This window comes from Myotis lucifugus, unplaced genomic scaffold (assembly GCF_000147115.1).
Source record: "Myotis lucifugus unplaced genomic scaffold, Myoluc2.0 scaffold_92, whole genome shotgun sequence".
Classification (NCBI taxonomy): Eukaryota; Metazoa; Chordata; class Mammalia; order Chiroptera; family Vespertilionidae; genus Myotis; species Myotis lucifugus.
In genome coordinates, this window is record NW_005871140.1 from 2,802,621 (window position 1) to 2,822,565 (window position 19,945).

At 39.8% G+C, this 19,945-nt stretch overlaps 1 protein-coding gene across 2 annotated transcripts in view; it reads right to left on the minus strand.

Annotated features, from left to right (window-relative positions):
- Positions 1 to 19,945, minus strand: part of MPPED2 (metallophosphoesterase domain containing 2) — a 168,231-nt gene that overhangs the window by 95,508 nt on the left and 52,778 nt on the right. For both annotated transcript variants that reach the window (XM_023756378.1, XM_006091607.3), the window contains exon 3: positions 18,173 to 18,354. In XM_023756378.1, the coding sequence (XP_023612146.1) occupies positions 18,173 to 18,354 (182 nt within the window). The remainder of the gene's footprint in view (positions 1 to 18,172; positions 18,355 to 19,945) is intronic.

Sequence of the window (19,945 nt, forward strand, 5' to 3'; positions counted from 1 at the left end):
GGCAGAGAATTAGCAGCTGCTATGAAAGAGAGTAACAGAAGACATCTGATCAAAGGAGGTAAGTGTCAGTCAACATTTGCAATCTTGTCCAGGCTTTTAGCAACCATCAGTTAAGATATACAAGAAACAGACTTCCCCGATCATGTGTAACATAATGGAAGGAGGCAGGAAGCATGCACACACACAGATGTGAGTGCACCCCCTGACACACAGAGATGTTTACAACAGTATTCATGAGAAAGAGGAATATGATAGAGCAGCGATTTTCAAGCGATGTGCCTCAAGAATTGTTAAAACATGCACTATCTGACTATTTGGTTAGGGGTACTGACCTCTTTTCCCTTAGGTTGTCAAATTAAAAAATGACAATAGGCAACACAACAACAGCTGTCAATGTGAATGAATTAAAACTATACCAATTTTTTTGATTGGCAAAAAGCATATTTTGGGGTGTGTGGCAGAATTTTAGTAATCAGTCTATGTGTGTCATGAGATGAAAAAGGTTGAAAATCGCTGCTGTGAGCAAAAGAGAAAAGTGACATTTTCAAGATGAAAATGGGAAATAGGTAATAAGCATCTTAAAGTACAACCCAAGGCTGTCTCAGTCCCCAACCAAGCCATGCCACTGTACTTGTCCCTGAATTGCAGCAAGTCATACCACATGGACTCCATTCTAGGAAAACAGTAGGCTACTCGCTCCAAAGTTCAATGCAAAGATATTTCATTACCAGACTCATAAAGCAGACACTGTTGGTGGTCTACTCCAACCCTCACCCCAGCTTTCCGTGACAGCAGAGCCCTTAATTTCATCCATATATTCATCCCTGGGAAGCCATGTGCCCAAGAAAGGTGTGCCTATTCTTACACCCCAGGGGGTGGATCTTGATGAATTCTATTTCCCTTGTCAGTGACTGGTTTAAAGAGGTGCATGTCACCCAATCCTAGCCAATGAGACATGAGGGGAAGTCCACTGAAGGGCTCCTGGGAAACGGTTACCACCTCTACAAACAGACAATATAATAAGGGAATGGTCCTCTCTTTCCACTGAATATTGTCATGTCTTCATAACAAGCCCGGAATTTGAACAGTCACTCTCCAACCTCAGGGGCAAAGTTAACATGTGAGAACAGGAGAAAGAAATACCAAATACCCTGGGTTCCTGGAAATCATCACTGGGCCCCTGAATTACAGGATTTTAAAAAATGCTTTACTCCTCCCAGCTTCTTCCTATCTGAGATACTAAATCCCTTGTTATTTAAGCCCTTTTGTTTCTTCCAGCCAAAAGCCTCCTTACTGATTTAACACACTATGTTTATACTTCCACATGCTTAATTAATACCATAATGTCTCCCCCAAACAATGCTACTGCTATACCCTCTACTCCTGACAACAGCCTAATAAGAGATTCTAAATCATGATTTCTGCCTCTGGCAGGGACACTCAGAGTCCCTGTAAACAAAATAAATGATGATGACAATTATGAGGCTTAGAACAGATTCAAGTAATACTTACCCTCTAATGGGCACAGCCCTAAAAAAAATGTATATATTAATCCACTTAACCCTATGAACTAAGAACTATTATCCACTTTTACAGATGAGGTAACTGAGGTACACAAAGGTCATGATGAAAAAGAACAGCTTTGCTAAGGGTGATGAGGACATGCAGACTATATCCCTGAACTTGACCATAGACACCATCATAAGCAAGAACAGGGCAGTGAATTGGCAAGAGAGCCACAGAAGAGTTCATTAAAGTTCCAATTATTTGCACACACCAGTAGAGAACCTGATTCAATAGGTCTGAGCTAGATTCCGGGAATCTGAAGTTTTAACCAACTGCCTGTTGTTAAGCAGTCAGGTTTAGGAGATAGGAACTCGAAACTAGAGAAAACTGAGCTGCCCAAGATTTGTGGGACTTAATAAGGTAAACTGAGCTGATCTATTAACTCCATCAGATTGGTTCGATAACCTGAATTCTTTATAGCTTGGGATTTAGTGAACTTGTTTCCTAAATCCTACAGGATACAAAGAGTTCTGTGCGTTTTCTTGTCTTCCTGACAGTCTGATTCACATACTAGCCTCAACTTGCTTCCAAGATACGCCAAGAATGTCCTGCAACAGCCTACAATGGGAAGAAAACTTAAAAATCCCACCAAGCCTAGGTCACAGTCGTTTTCGGAACTTTCTAACACAGACACATGAAAGTGTGGATTGGCCAGGAAGAGTTAAAATAAAGCATGTGGACATGGTCACTATGGCAGTTTTCTGTCTACCAGAGTCACAGAGCATGAGTGTGACCAAAGACAAATGATGCTAAACTGCCCTGCAAATGCATGGCAGAGGAGCAACCACCTATCTCCCAATGCTACGACGTGTCAGTCACTGCCAGTCAATCATTACATCTTTCCCACTGAGTCTGGATGAGCCAGGAAGATCCTTCTTAACAAAATGCTTCTGGGCCGAAACTCAGAACACGAATAAAAATTAAGATCTCTCACGAATAGAAACAAGAGAAGCAAAAGAAAAATATTGTGTGTTCATTTTCCAGATACTCTTCTGGTGTATCCAAGTCTTATTATTACTATTTCTATAGCTCCTCATGTTCCTAAAGGGCACCTGGATAAATGTTTGCTGGATTTAATTTGTTATTTTCCCCCCTACTACTTTGGCCAAAGGATTCAGCATTTCCCTAACAGGAATATTAAACTCAGCATAAGCCATGAAGTCCTGGAACCAAAACAGTTAATTAACAAGTCACCAAGACTTAGCAAGAAACAGGAGACACGGCTTAGGAAGCTGCCCATTTTTCTTGTAATAAAGAAAATAAAGACAGTAATTCTGAGAACGTTTATTAACCCCCCAGTATGGGTAACTGCCATCAGCTGTGGGTCTGTTAGTCTTGCATTAACATAAGCTACTGGATCTTGGTTTTCAATGGCACAGTAATGCCCATGATACTGCCGATAAGTGCTAACGCTGAGTTTTGGAAACCAAGCCCTGTGTCTAGCAAATGCTTTTAAAGGAATTTCACTCTCAATGGTTGCTTGCCCAGGAGAAATTCATTTTATGCTAAAAAAAAGTAAGAAAGCAAACAAGGAGGCATTCAATTGAGCAAGCGTTTTCTTAACTCATTTTAAGATAATCTCTTGCATTCATCAACAATTTCTCCAGTGGGCAGAACCATAGAAAAACACTTTGTATGGTTTGGCTGTATGCTCGTTCTATATTGGTAGACAACCTAAAATAATGAAATGGTGATAAAACAAAAAAAGGAAGGCTTTATAACAGTCAGGGCATGCCAACCAATTTTAAATTGAATTACACAGCCTGCTAATCTTTATGATGGGATACAATTTCTTTCAACATTATGCATTATACTAAAATTTGCAGCGTTTTCCCCTTCCCACTTCTTGAGCTGAGAGCCACCCCCACACACCTCCCCAGTGATACAGCTTCTCTTGGACCCCAAAAGCATTGTTCCTGCTGCCTGGGAAGGCAGGGCACGGCTTGTGCAAGATTTCATTTTTATAGCTATTGTTAGTTGTGTGCATTTGTATTTCACACCAGGGTATACACACAGTGTTACGAACATTGGGCATATTTTCCTAAGACATATTTCTAAAGAGGATAGATTAAAAAACACACATATGGTAAAAGAGATTTTTAAAGCCAACAATATTGAGGAGCTTGTTACATTTTAAAAACAAATGTGCAGAACACTGCAGGCTGCATATCTGATGAAGCCGGTGCACTTCAGAAATTTGAACTGCCCAGGGTTAGAATGGAAGGGACTGCACTGACGCAGAAGCCTATCTATTTGGATCGTGTTTTTGCTCTTTCGGTGTGTTTTTTCTCACTCTTGGAGTAGAGAGGGGGCAGAGCTTATTCTGTAGGCATGGTTGAGCTCAGGCATCACCCCTGTAACCCTGATGAGGAGAAGGAAGAACTGCCTTGACAAGTTCCTAATCCTTCTTCCTCCTGCCATGGGAAATGGAACTTTCAAATTCACCTTAGTAATATTTCTAGGAGACATGACCCTTCTTAGAACCCCTTTATCTTAGAATATGGAATCTTACTGTGTGATGCATTGGGCTTATCGATATATATAAAAGCCTAAGCGACCGGCTGACCGGCCAATAGCTATGAAATGCAATGACCACCAGGGGCAGACACTCAACGCAGGAGCTGCCGAGCTGCGGTGATTTGGCAGCTGCGTGCATTCTCAGGTGACGCACCCGGAACCAGAGAGGAGGGAGCCTGATTCCAGGGTGCGTCGCCCAAGAACCATCTTCTCGCAATCTGGGACCCCTTGGGGGATGTCAGAGAGCTGGTTTCCGCCCGATTCCTGCAGGCCAGGCCGAGGGACCCCACCGGTGCACAAATCCATGCACTGGGCCTCCAGTTTATAATACAAATAAAAGACAAACCTGTATACACTGCCTTGTGAACAAATTCATGTTCCCTATCACGGAGCTATACCTAAGACTTTTTTAAACGTGCAAGGCAGGAAAAGACTATACCTATGACTTTTTTAAACGTGCAAGGCAGGCAAAGAGACCATCTATAAGAATAAAAATTTAGGTCTTATTGTGGGAGTATATGGCAAATGATGAGCTACAGAACAACTACCAGAAACCACACACAGTTTCTGGTTTAGATCTTTCTAGAAATTCTAGACACTCTATTAACTGACACTCTCCAGTCCCTGTGAGATACATATCGACTGCTGCTCACAACACACTGACTAATGACAGTCACAACTGTCCCTGGTGACACCAATGCACGCCGGCTTCCATGTACAGCATCCCTAAGCCACTTGCATTTATCTCCAAACTAGTTTATGCCAGCTGGACTTTTTACCATAATCATCTAATGTCATTGTGTATTACTTAAAATGATGACATAGGAACATTAAAAGAGTGTATAAATTTGCTGTTGCCTAGGGAGTAATTGACACCACTTTAAAAAGGAAGGGGGAATGAATCATAAAAATCTAGAAATATTTGGCACTCGGAGTGTTTCACAAGCATCTTTCCATTCTGACTCGCCAATACATACACTAAAATGGAAGCATGACAAATACGGTGAATTTTTGATAAAGATGATAAATTATGTGCGATTTTCCCAAGAAAGACAGTGCTGATCTCCAATCACTGTGAACAAAGGAAGGGCTTTGGCACAACTTCAGAAGACTGGCCAAACCGTGCACATCTATATGCTACAAGTTACAATAAAAACATCCAGCTACGTGTTTATCATATGCTGGGTGCCTGCTTTGCCTGACTTTCTCATTAACTGCACCCTTTCCAGTCCCTGTGACAGGGTAAGGGGGCTCTGGCTGGAGGAGGAGCTGTGTGTAGCACCTGCTATAGTTGTGAAGATGGAAATTATTCCCGGTGCCACCTCGAACCCCAAGACCTTATCTAGAACAAGCATCCAGCCCCGCCAGCGTGACTCAGTGGTTGAGCATCGACCTATGAACCAGGAGGTCACAGTTTGATTCCCAGTTGGGGCACAGTTTAGTCTCTTCGAAATGAAAAGAAAGTTTACTTCCCAACCTTATTTTCAGACAAAATAGAACAATACAAACTAGAGGATAAGTGAGATTTAATTTACTGAAACAACAGAGAGAAGGGAGACAAGAGAGGGGAGACAACACAGTTTAATTGTACAACTTTACCCCGAATTAGATGGGGGGAAAATGTGCTATTTCTTTCCTGCTCCTGAAATTTCAACAGAATTTAAGAAACACGGGGGAAGAAAGTTTATTTCAGTTTCACGGTGCACCCAAAACTTGTTGCAATAACATCTAAATCCAGTAGATCAATAATGCATGTTATAGTTAGCTGCTTAATTATTCATTTTGGATGTACCAAATAGGGTTTTAAAACAAATTCCAGATGTGAAAAGAGCTAGGCAATGCAGGCAATGTAATCAAAACTAAAAGCCATTTTCCCCAATGTTATTTTTCCCCCCAGAACATCATAAAAATCTCTAATTCTCAAAATTAGGAAGAGACATTTTGATAAAAACTTTACATATATATTTACATTTGTGTTCTATGGACTGTTACAAATGCTAAATAAAATACTCTAATATCAAAAGGTCCCAAAAGTGACAGAATAAGAACAGTAACCAAGGATACGCAATAAGAAGTAAAAAAAAATAAAGGCAAAAAAAAAAGAATGTTAAATGGGGACAAATCAAAATAGAAGACTAATTAAAGGTTGCCGTATGGGTTGCAAAGGTTGCTTACTACCCAAGAGTGTGAGTGGGAGCTGAATGCCATTCCACAAGCATGTAGTGCCAGGTCTAAGGGACACCTCTTCAGACTTTGTACAAAAGCACCTCATGGGCCAGCAGCAATCCTGATCAGGAATAACATATTGGAAAAACGAAACATTTTTTAAATGAAAATGTACAACGATTCCAATCTCCTTCCCCCACAAGAAAACCAAGAATAAACAAAACCAAAACCAAATATAGGGATCTAACTGTGAGTTTTGCAATAAACCTCCCTCTCCCCCCTTTAGGCTAAATTATGAATGCCCACTAACCAACTATCTATGTAATAGCCAGAAGGCCTTCAGTCCACAGCTCTGGAATGTGCCTTCATGTTGCCACAAGGACAAACTCAGCCAGGCCAGACACACGCAGAGAATCTGAGTGTGCAAGTTTCCAGGGCCAGCAACCAAGCATCCCAGGCTCTTTGTATCTCATGACTTAGCACTTTTTGACCAGCAGTCCAAAAGCCTTCCATCAGACAAACCTAGTTTACTTAACATTCATTAATGATTTCACTAATTCTTAAAATTAGTTGTATCTCTTGGAGCAAAAAAATGAGTTAGGTAACTTTCTGAGGTAAATGTATTTTCTGGCCCTTACCAGGACAGTGTAAAAATTAGAAACAATAGAAATATGGCACCCCTTAATTCCCCATTGCCATCCATCCCTAGATCCTGGGTCCCAGTCTCCCTGGGTACCATGGAAGGAATCAGGATGCAGAGCACAGCTACTGCCTCCTTGGTCTCTGTGACCTGGTCTATGGTAGACTTCAGTGTGCTTGCTTGAGGATCGAATGAGATAACAAATATGTTAGCAAAAGATGCACAGCATCTTGTCACTAAACATATAGACATACTAGTTTTATAGGATCAAGTTTCTATTATAACCCCTCACTCTTACTTAAGGGTAAGAAAATGAGAAACACTGTTTTGTTTTAGCTTGATTTGGCTTGACTTTTAAAACGGATTGCAGTGCATTGTAGAGCCTGCACAGAAAACATTTCTATAAAAGACATTATTGGTTTTATTTGGAAAAATCTGAAAAAAGTCTGTAGATTAAATTATAGAATTGTATCTATTTATATTTCATTTTGAAATCGGTAGTGAGTTAATGTAAATGAATATCCATGTTCTTAGAAAAGACACATTGAAATACTGAAGGTAAAGGGGCATAGAGTCTGTAGCTTACACACAAATACTTCAGGAAAAATTATATAAATAGAAAGGCCTAGAGAGAGAGAGAGAGAGAGAGAGAGAGAGAGAAAGAGAGAATATGCAAATAGCAAAATGTTAACAATTGTTAACAATTGGGGAATGGGGCTATAGGGTAGATGATAGGTCCTTGTATTATTCTTGCAACTTTTCTTAAGCTTGAAATTAGATTCAAAATAAGTATAAAATGTTAATTGAAAAATGATTCATCAAATGGGACTGCCCATTGGTGTGGGAAGTGCTGTCTGCACATGAATGGCTCTTCTGGCACTTCACTTTGGAGTCCACACTCTACTTTCCCCTCCCCCGCCTAGCCTGCTCCAAGTGCAGGAATGGCTGTGCTGAATTATGCAGACAGTGCTATAATTATGTCCTCTTCTCTTTCATCTTCCTTGCACTACTCCAAGGGAGCATGTGTAGGGTGAGCTAATGATTTGCTGCGTATCTCCGATGAGTACTATATTATTTGCATCATAATATTTTCATTTCTTCCCCCTGCACATAATGCCATGTTGACAGCAAGGTCAGTTAAGTTACTATAAGGGATTTTTAATGAAAACAATTATAAATTAAAAATAACTGTGTTTAAAGCATTTAACAGTCACTAGGGTCAAGTGATTACAGCAGTTACAAGACCCATGGGACGTGTTCACACCAAAACAAAGTGAATAAATTACCTCAGCTGGCGCATGTAATCACTAAGTGACCACAGGGGTCAGGCAGAGTGGAACCCTGAAGACTTTCACGCAAAACCAATAATGAAAATTTATCAGTCAAAAGGTGGGGGGGGGCACATCAAGAATTAGTGAGTCGAGCCATAGACTGGAAGCAGAATGGACTCCCCATGCAGCTTGAAGAGCCAGAAAAATGACATTCAAAAACCCAGGGGACCACTGGGGAAAAAATTCCAGGAAACAATATGCAGATAGGCTGGGAGGATGTGGGAGAGCTCAAATGGAAGTGATCTATTCCATATTGGCAAGATAAAAGCCAAACCAAGGGCTACCTACCTATAAGAATAACTGTCCTTATCCAGAAACCCGTGGTGGGGTGTGGACATGCATTTGGAGGTCTACAGTACAAGATAATGAAGGGTGTGATGTTAACAATAAAATGATCACCTCTAACAATTACAAGGTACTTGACAGCTGAGGATGCCCCTCAAAAGTCACCCTCACAGCTCTGTGTCTATTTCTCCTTGTTGTAGAGAAAAAGTGGCTGAAGATCAGGGAAGCAAACACATTTTGTTGATCAAAATACAACTAGGAAGTGAAGAAAACCAGACATTTATTGACGAGCCCTCTGGGAGTGTCATCTCAGGAGACTCATCATCGAAGGAGACTAGAATCCCTAAACTAATGTGTGCTAATGGTCTGAACTTAGTATGGAGGGGAGAAAAGGATGAAGTCCAATTAGGGAGGCAGAGCCAGTTTCCTAACAGATAGAATCTTTGATGTAGGCTTTAAAGAATGAATAAGAGTTCACAGAAGAAAGGGAACAAGACTGGCAGGCAGGTGGTGGGATCAACAGGATTGAAGATTCAGTTACTCAACAAAAATGTAGAGTGTTTTGTACACACATAGCCCTGTGTTTGTGACCTCATCGACAATATAGAGGTCCACCCGTTCTCCTGTAGAGACCCACCCCCTGATCTCGTGGAGCTTGCTTTCATTCATCTATCCCTTCACTCAATGCATGTTCTGAGCCGCTCCTATGACTCAGGCACTGTCGTAGGTATAGAGGATACAGATATCATGGAGCTTGCATTCAATGGAGGAAGACCAACAATAAGTAAGAAGACACACAAGTAGCAAACGTAAGATCTCACCAAAGAGTTGGCATTTGAGCAGAGACCAACAACAGAGGAAGTGCCTGGGTTAATGATCATGTGAATCAGAAGGGGAATGAGGAGAATGACCAGTATTTGGAGGAGATGTTAATTCAACATTGTGATATATTGATTTTGAGGCATCTATCATCTATGGTAAAATAGTTAGTCTCCAATTAGATGCAAGTGTGTGTGTGTGTAGAGATTAAGATTAAATCAGTACTCCATTCCATAAATGAAACCTTGGAGAATGAGAATAATCTCCCAGGTTTTGATGTGCAAAATTAACATAGAAATGGCATCACGCCCAGGCAGAAGACAAAGCCTCTACGCCTGGGCCCTCCACTAACAAATCTGTGTGAAATTGGCTAAGACACTGAAACTCTGTGAATTCTAGTTGCCTAATTTATAAAACAGGGAGATAATATAGACAAGCCAAGGCTGGATGCTAAGGGCAGTAACACCGCTCTCTTGTTCCCTTCTACATTCTCCGTGGCGGAAGACTGACAAGACACTGAGATCATATGCAAATAACCTTTTGAGGATGAAGCCCCTTCATGCTCTGGTATGCAAGCATCCTGCTCTAGGATTTAGGATCACGTAAATACTGAGGGCTTCAATTTTCCCTCTCGGGCCAGAGGGTTTAGAAAATTTGGGGACTTTTTTGTTTCCAAAGAGCTCCTTTTTATTTATTTATTTATTTATTTATTTATTTATTTATTTATTTATTTATTTTTAATAGTGACAAAATTGTCATGTAGTGAAATTCAAAAATATTTTGCCCTTTTCAGGAAAGTGTGTACCTGGCTTTCTCTGCTAAGCTGATGAAGCAATGGTTATATGAGTCTCGCCCATGCCTATTTCTCTAGGCCAGTGATTCTCAACCTTCCTAATGCCGCAACACTTTAATACAGTTCCTCATGTTGTGGTGACCCCCAACCATAAAATTATTTTCGTTGCTACTTCATAACTGTAATTTTGCTACTGTTATGAATCGTAATGTAAATATCTGATATGCAGGATGTATTGTCATTGTTCACGACCCACAGGTTGAGAACCGCTGCTCTAGGCGATGGAGATATTTCAGCAAAGGAGAAAGCAGGAAGTTTTAGAACTGAATTTTGGAAGAGTAGGGACAACACCCAGGGACATTAGCTCTTGTCCACAGCATGACCCCAGTCTGTCCTCCCACCTTTCTGGATCCCCACCCATCCATCAGCAAGACAGAGATAATGCTGTCTGCCCATATCGACTTCCTCGCACCATTATAAGCATTAATGATCTAATATACTCCAAGGTACTCTGAGTCCTTTGGAGAAAGAAGCCATATGAATTAGAGGCATTATAATTAATGTAATTTAAGAAAATGGCTGGCCATAACAAAGAGGATTCGGTTCACATGGATCACAAATGACCTAGCCTCATGTCCTCGGGTCACTAACAATCCTTTCTAATGAAACAAAGTCCAGTCTTACTTATTTGAGCATATTCAACTATTCTGTATTTATGTTCTTTTTTAAGTACTTTACATAATTCTATATCAAAATTGAACTATACTTTCAAGTTAATTTTGTTCTTATTGGAGGAAAAGTACTTACCTATGAATAAGACCATGAGATAATTCACTTTAGCATAAAAGATTCTTTCACGTAAAGAAAGACAAGTAGATAATAAGCATGAATCTGTTATTTGGATTAAACAAATATATGACAGACAAGAAAACGGGACATTTGTATCCTCATAATAGGATATGCAGTCAACTCATAGACATTTTTGGAAATTCTAGAATCTCTTTATTTTTTTTTTACAAACTTACTTTTTTAATGATAAATAATTTCCTTGCATAAGCAATTTTGTCAGAGTGTAGCTTCACAAGTTATACGAATGAAACAGACTGAATGCAAAAAAACACCCTAAATAATTGTGTGACATAGAGAAGTTTTTACATAAATTATAACTTGAGGATGGTAATAGGGGAAATCAAATTATGAATCACAAACTGAAAAGTCTAGCATGTTAGATATGGTTTTTGTGAGCAAGTTAATGATTAAGAAACTCCTTTGACATTAAACTCCAGACGATGCGAGTGAGAGAATTCTAGGCTGTAAGGAACTCTGGTAGAATTGGAAGTTACAAAATAACCACAGGGATGTAAAGTACAGCATAGGGAATATAATCAATGTTTAATAACTATGTATTGTGCCAGGTGGGTACTGGAAATATCAGAGGGAATACTTTGCCAAGTCTAACCACTATACCATACCCCTGAAACAAATACAGAATAAGGCTGAATGTAAATTGTAATAGAAAAATAAAATCTAAAGCTCTTTTTAAAAAAAAAAAAGAAAGAAAGAAAGTTGTTTGGAAAAATAAAGTAGTGAGAAATTTTAAAAATAAAAAATAAGTTAAAAATAGTAATTAAGCAAAAAAAATCCTTAAAGCATAAAGACTGCCACTATTAAGGATATTCAATATAGAAATAGAAAATAGAAAAATTTCTCAAATGCTATACACCAAATAGTAATTACTCTGAAAAAGAGGATTACAGATGAATGCATATTTTCTGCTTTGCACATGTCAAATACTGAAAATTTTATAATGTATATGTATCTTATTTATATTGAAAGTATTCTTTGGGGGGGGAAGTCTTACTTATTGATGTAGCCATATTAATTGATGTAGAAAGTTATTTATAATATAGTGTTAAGATGAACAGACTATGACATGGTATTACTGTAATCTCTCTATTTGGTAAAAATATGTGTTGTGTGTATGCATATGTATTAATAGAAAACAGTCTATAAAGAGCCACAATAAATGTTAACAGTGGTTATCTCTGGCCACGGGTGATTTTGTTTTCTTCTTCCACGTATCTCTATTTGCTAGGTTATCAGGAATGAGCATATGTTACACGTATTCTAAGAGTAAAATAAATAGCTCAGGCTGTGAAAGCTTCTCCGAAAGCCCAGCTCCAAAACTCTGGGCCAACAGCACAATCCCTGGAAAGGAACACAGTCTCCCAATATGATTGTTGTGAAAGGGACCAAGTTGATTTGTATGTCTAGGATCGGGGATGTGTGTTGCAGTCACACTCCGTTACAACCATGTCTAATACAATGCTTCTACAGATATGAATAATCCCTTTCTTGAGATTTTCCTTGGAAGCATTTTCTTTTTTAAATATATTTTTATTGATTTCAGAGAGGAAAGGAGAGGGGAGAGAGAGATAGAAACATCAATGATGAGAGAAAATCATTGATAGGCTGCCTCCTGCATGCCCCCTACTGGAGATCAAGCCCGAAACCCTGGCATGTGCCCTTGACCAGAATCAAACCCAGGACTTTTTAGTCTGCAGGCCCATGTTCTATCTACTAAGCCAAACCAGCTAGGGCTGGAAGCACTTTTCTTTCTTTCTCTCTTTCCTCCTTTCCTCCTTTCTTTCTTTCTTTCTTTCTTTCTTTCTTTCTTTCTTTCTTTCTTTCTTTCTTTCTTTCTTTCTTTCTTTCTTTCGTTTCTCTCTCTCTCTCTCTCTTTCTTTCTTTCTTTCTTTCAGGCCTGGAGAAACTGAAGTTCAGAGCTATTTAATGACAACCGAGACCAAAGAAAAGCTATAATTAAAAGTTCATGGCCTTGGAGTTTGACTGACTAGATTGTTATATATAAAATTTCAGCTGAAGGAAGAGGCCACCCGAGAACCCTGCCTTTCTAATTATAATATTGGAAACAAAACGACAACAACGACAAATCCTTGTTAAGTATTCCTGCACAGTATAAAGAAATGACGAACAATAGCCAACTGGCTGTTATACTCTGAGGAGTAAAGGAAAAGGAAGTGAAGAGAAGGGAGATGTAGAGAAGGGAGGATAAGACAGTATATCTCTATTAAGAACTGCATACTTTTAATGTTTGAGCCAAAAGGCAAAGCAGAAAAAAATTATTGTACCTTTAAGTTCATTCATTCACTCAGAGATTCAACAACCGTTGGTGTTCCCCACTATATCCCAGGCCCTTTATTCAGAAGTGGGGGTACAAAGAGCAATGGTTAGGAGACAGACAAGTAGACAATCACATAGCAACTATGAGAAGGGCTGGCTGCACACATGCCTGACCAATGGGTTAAGGGGAGCAACCAGCTCTTCAGGCAGAAAGGATGAATGAGTTCTCCTAAAGGGAGGGTCATTCCAGGAAGTAGGAATGGGGTCCGCAAAGGGAAAGAGTGTGAAAGGGCACAGGCATTTGGGGAATGGGAAGAAATTAGGGGCAAATAAAAGTGGAAATAAGAAGGTGGATGTGCAATCAAATAAGATTTCCTCAGGCTCATTTGTGCAGCATCCATGGGCAGATTAGCAATATTGAAGACAGAGGCTGTTCCACAAAAACACCTCTAGCATGACATCAACCCATCTTAGACCCTGAGTGTGCCTATATGTGTTAAAGGAGGCTGTTAGTCAAAGAACAACCTTTTTACCCAGGTGATGGTCCCTTCAGTAGGGATCCCAGGCCCCCGACTGAGAATAGAGAAAGACAGAAGAACACACTTGGCAAGTGGAGTCTGGTGGACTCAAGTTCAAATCTGGAGGTCACCTCCTAGTTGGGTAACCTGAGGTAAGTTAACTTCACCAAGACTCAAGTTTCCTCATAAGTAAAAATCAGAAGCTAATACTTACTAAATAATTTAGTATGAGGACTTCATGAAATGACACGTGATTGAAGGGTGGAGAGGGGTCGAGTATTTAGACCCCACCACCCAGACAACACATGACAGTCCAATCCCTCCTCATTTAAGCTGGACTCTAGTCCAACTTGGCCATTCATTATTTGAGTGGCCCCAGACAATTCATTTAATGTCTCTCCTGCCTCAGTTTCCCCTTCTACTGAATTTGGAGGTGGGACCTCCAAGCCTCTTACAGTCCTAACATTCTGACCAGTTAGTATAATTGTTTAGAGGGAGGCTTCTTTCCAACCTCTATTCTTATATCTGTTGGTGCCCCCTCTTCCACTCTAAATCTTTTAAAATTCACAGTGCCAGAACCTTCTAGTGTCTGTCTTTTGGATTTTTTTGACACTGGCTCTGTTGTCTCCCTCCACAAGATTTGTTGGAAGTCGTCCATAGGCCAAGGGCTGTGTTAAGAATGATACAAGCTTTATCACAAAGTCTATACAAATGAGGACATCAAGGCTCAGAATATTAAGCAATTTATCAAGGGTATGGAATTTAACGCTGGCTCTTCCCAGCTGCTCCTGATCGTTATAAGTTACACCACCTCTCCATCCTCTTAGCTATATCTAGTTTGAGTTCTATCTTCTTATGGCCCTGTGCTATGCTAGCTTAGCCCATAAATTACTTTGTATTAATAACGTTATGTGCTACACCTGCCAGATGACATATGTCCATATTAACCAGGACCCATCATCTCTGAACCAACAGGGAACTCATGATGGGATTCTCAGGCCTTGCAGCTGGTAGGTCAGGGTGAGATTCTAGGCACGCAGGACTTTAATACATCTCTCAAATAACAGAACATGATCAAACAGCTACTCCACTTCCACCTGAACCTGCCAGAAGCTATGGCATTTTAGTTCAAGCCTAAGATCTACGAGCCTCCCAGCTGCCATAAGTGTACTCATATCACAGACAGATAAAGGAAGAGGGCTCATGCTTTGGGGTAAGACAACTCCAGGTTTACTATTGAGTACACTTTGGTGGATTTTTTTAGCTTCTCTGAGCTACCTATCCTCTAAATCAGTGGTTCTCAACCTTCTGGCCCTTTAAATACAGTTCCTCATGTTGTGACCCAACCATAAAATTATTTTCGTTGCTACTTCATAACTGTAGTGCTGCTACTGTTATGAATCGTAATGTAAATATCTGATATGCAGGATGGTCTTAGGCGACCCCTGTGAAAGGGTCGTTCGACTGCCAAAGGGGTCTTGACCCACAGGTTGAGAACCGCTGCTCTAAATGATCTTGAGTAAGGTAACCCAACTGAGCTTCAGGTTCCTCATCTATAAAATTGGGATAACATTCACAACCTTAGAGGGATGTTGTAGGGATAGAGGAGTGCCTGGCCTGTAGAAGAAACAGATGAGTCTATTGGGAGAATAAAGGAGCTTAGGGATGGTCAGGTTGTTTCCAAAATCAGGGTAGTCTAGACTAGAGTAGAAAGACAGAAATCAGTTAAAGATTCATTAGACTCTTAAGTAGCTGCTGAATCTGAGGACTCATGCTGGTGGAGCGTTGGATACCCTATTATGGCATAAGCCCTAACTGATCTGATCCTTGATTCCACACTGCCAGGCCGCCTGGCAGCTGTTGCTGGAAGTATTTTTTTCAGGTAGAGAGGTTCCCAATTGAGCCAATGGGTAGAGTGTAATCACACACCATCTCTCCCTCTGAGCACCATGAGGTTGCCAGGGTAACTGCACGATTCTGGCCTTCCCTGTGGGATCTCAACTCCTCTATCCACATCCCAGCGGGTTCCCTTCCTTTGGCCTTACATTCTGCACCCCCAGCTAAGACCTTGCCCTCCTGCCTCAGAAGATCAGAGAGGAAACGGGAAGAGAAGGAACGGACCAGGCACCTGGCTCTCCACATTTTACTTCCTTATCATTTTATTTTCTTAGTTACGGCACATTTCCATTTATGAAGTACTTTCCCTTATAAAATATCTCACTGTTGACTTCTAACCTACTAAATAATTCCTCTGACCTATTCTTGTTTTTACCCTCTAAATATCTGTTGATGGTTCATGCACCACATTCCCCATTCAGTTATTAATGGCCCACAAAAACTTACTAGCAGCAATCATTTACTGATTAATCTGCACAACAATCCAGAAAGACAGGTAGTATTAATCCTTTGTTCTGCACAGGGAAACCAAGGGGAAAAGAGAGGTTAACTCCGTTGGCCAAGGTCAGTGGCTAAACAAGATTATAACCAGGATCTATCTTGTCTTATATTTCTGTGAACACTTCCCACTGTGTTATTCCCTTTCTGCACAAATCAGTGTTGTCAAGGCAGCCAGATCATTTCTATGTTGAGGTTCAGTTGTCACAGAACAGCTTAAAAATGTCAAAAATTCAACCCAAAATAATTTGGCCTGCTAGTAGCTCATAAATAAAAGTTGCTAAAATGAAGAGATGATAGTACTTGAAGGCAAATTGTACAGAGGCAAAAGAGGAGTGAAAAGATGTGGATTATAGACCCAGCTTCTGCCACAAGGAGATGCTGAGAAAAGTCACTTAACTTCTCCACCCCTCTGAGTCAGCTGTAAAAACCTAGATTATGCTGAATGACAATCACGGTATGTGGCTGTTTTAAATGAGATGATTGAATACCTATGAAACCAGCACAAAAAATAAAGCTCCAATATCCAGTGCTGCCAAGACTGTGGTAAAAGTAGTATATTCATTCAGTTAATTAAATGCACAGCTACAACCCCCATGGAAAGCAAGATGCCAACAGACAACAAGAACCAGAGAGATTTTCATATCCTTTACTTAGTAATTTAACTCATACTTTATTTTAGCTTAAGAAATAAGTCAATAGAAGCAAAAAGACATATACAAACCAAATGCACATTTCAGTGCTAGCTATCAGAGGAAAAACTGTTATCGATTGCAAAGTTCATTTTAGAGGGATGTTTTATTAAATAAAAGCATAGAACCATATATATGTCATGTTGCTATTACAAAAGATAAATATGAAAATTAGACAAAATCATTTAAAATCTTACGGATACTATTAAATGAAAATAACCAAAAGTAAAAGAACAGATATGTAGTCTGATGTCAACCATATAAAATGTGGATTGATGTGTAAGAGCACAGAAAAACTCAAAAGAGTTATGTTATTAGTTATACTTATTAATTTTTAATATTTAACTATTTTAATGAATTTTTCATTAACATATACATTATCTCGATTATTTAAAAATTTCTCTGACCCTGCTTTAAAATTTCGACCTGAATTTCTGCGTAGTTTTTGTCAGCTGACATATTTATTCATGACATTATTTTTCCAGAGTCATTTTTGCTTTCTACTCTATAATTCTTTACTGTCTTTAGATATTTTAAAATCTCAGAACCCTTGCATTTCTTTCCTGCACCTAAATGGATTCTTACAAAGATCTGTCATTTAATCTAGCTATGAATAGCCAACCCCATGATTGCCTTGTAATGTTAATATTTGGCAATGCCTAACCCAGGAGTCAAGATGCTTCCGATAACCCTGACCAGTGAGGGGCCTCTACAGTAACCATAAAGTTGCCATTGCACTTTTTAAAGTGCAGAGGCAGGTTTCATATTCCAGGTTTTGGGAGTTTTACAGCAGGACGTTTTATATTTTCAGGGGTCTAAGACACCCCTCTGGTTCTCTTAAGAAAGCTGCTCTCAGCTACACTGTGCTAGGACCTTCCCTTCATAGACTTTTACATGCTCCTTCTCTCCTTAGAAACATTCTCTTGCTGGTAGGTCATTTGTACCTCTTTGCTCATCATATCTGGGAAAGATTGCAGAGCCAATGAATTAAAAATATGATTCTAGGTCTCTTGTGTGCCAATGAATGCCCTCATTAAAACAGAATGAGTAGATAAGATCGGTTTCAAAGCTTTCCATCCCTCTGCCCCAGAGCCGCCGAGGCCAGGCTCTGAAAGGATGCACAGTAAAATTAAATATCTAAAAATTCATCTTTAATTAACAGAATTGGATTAAAGCTAGACACCACGGCATATCATACGAGAAATGGCTGAGCTGGCTTCCAAGCGCTCTAATTCAATTAGGACGCAGTGAGTGACACTGGGACGGGAAAGGTTAATTGGGGGCGCCAGAACGCAATCATTCCTTACCTAACCAGTCATTAAACTTCTTAACCTCTGAGGGCAGTCCCAGCTCGGTGAAATCGCCTGTGTGGAGAAGGATGTCCCCATAAGGCATCTGGATACCATCTGTTCTGGAGTGTGTGTCTGAGATGCAGACAAACCGCGTGTGGCCCGCTGGTTTTGGAGTGTCATATGGGATGGGGTCGACCCTAAAGTAGACATAACAGATCCCGTAACAGTTAAATATATTAGAACCCTCGTAATTGTCATCACACATACATACCAACTGATATCCGTGAACGCACCCAGACAAACTGATGCAAGGGCAGAAGGGACCATTGTAACGAGGGGACACTTTTGAGTGCAAAGGAGATAGCATCACCCACCTACAATCCCCATGGGCAAATTTAAAAAGTCTTACTTACCTGGTTTGAAAATTAAAAAGACTATCTTACGGCAGAGGTGGAATTAACCCAGGAAACTGATAGAATGATTAATGGTGAAGGTTAGGGATACTGAACCCCAACTGGGGAAGCAAAATTATGCTATTTTGTCTCTCATCATGCTCCAATTGATCCCACTACTCATTAGGAAATGAATAACTAATTTATTCCTTCTTAAACATGCATAAGTCAGGCAATGAACTAATTTACGAAGAACACGGCACGTGCTTTGCCAACTGAGATGTGGAGAGACATACTAGATAGTACTAATATTTAATATCCTTTCCAGAACCGTTTTTATTTTCAAGAATCTTAGGATCTTCTTGTGTTTGCTAAGAGATTCTCAAACCAAATTGTGGGGAGGGAAGGTGATGCCAAAATAACATAGCTTTTAAAAAACACACAACATTCATTGGATGTCCAAAAACTTTGTCAGCTCCTTCTTTACCACAATGAATTATCTGCAGCCCCACTAACACCTGAGGCTGCTTGGAATGCCTTGGGCAGAGATTCCATTCAGTACAAGAGTAAGCCTTTTAATGAGTGTCTATAGATACACATATGCATTAATATATGTATAGTTTTAGAGACCTAAGCACTGTGAAGTTACACTAGGGCATAAGAATCAAAAGGCAAAATGATCAACCCGAAGCAAAGAAAATGAAACAGAACATTCTCATTTAATTGAGTGTAACAAAGTGTGCTAAATAAACTTGGTAAAGAAATGCAAATCTGGCTCTTCAAGCATACAGTTTTAATTATTTAAGGGGCTTGTAGCAGAGTTAAGGATGCTTTAACTATATTAACTCTATGCTGACAGCTTCCTTTAATTTCTCTGTAGGAATGCACACTTATTTTGGATCATGGGTGAAGAGAGGCAGTTATAGCTATAAAGACAAGGTCATAAGAGAAGCAAACATGCAAAGCAGAGATTACCGTGTGAAATGTTAAGTAAGGACCAATATTTCATATCATATTTCATATCACAGCCCTACCTTGACAGTTAACATGCGGCAGAGAACACACGGAAAGTCAACATAAGAATCCCTATACATCTTGCTCTGCAGGCTTGGTTTAATTTTCCTTTCCTTTTCCCACTTTTTGAAAACAAAGAACCCATTTTAACAATGCAATTGTAGTGAGGGGAATAAAGACATCCGTATACATCCTTGTTGGTCTTGCATTTCTTTCACAGTTTACCTTTTAATTTTATTTTATCTTTGACAGAGAAGAATGAAAGTCAGAAAGAAGAAAGAGCTTGAAGAAGACAGAAAGAAGGAAGGAGACAGGGATGGACTGTGAACTGGTTAACACAGTGGATCTAACTGGAAACCCAAAAGGAAAGTTTACTTTCTGC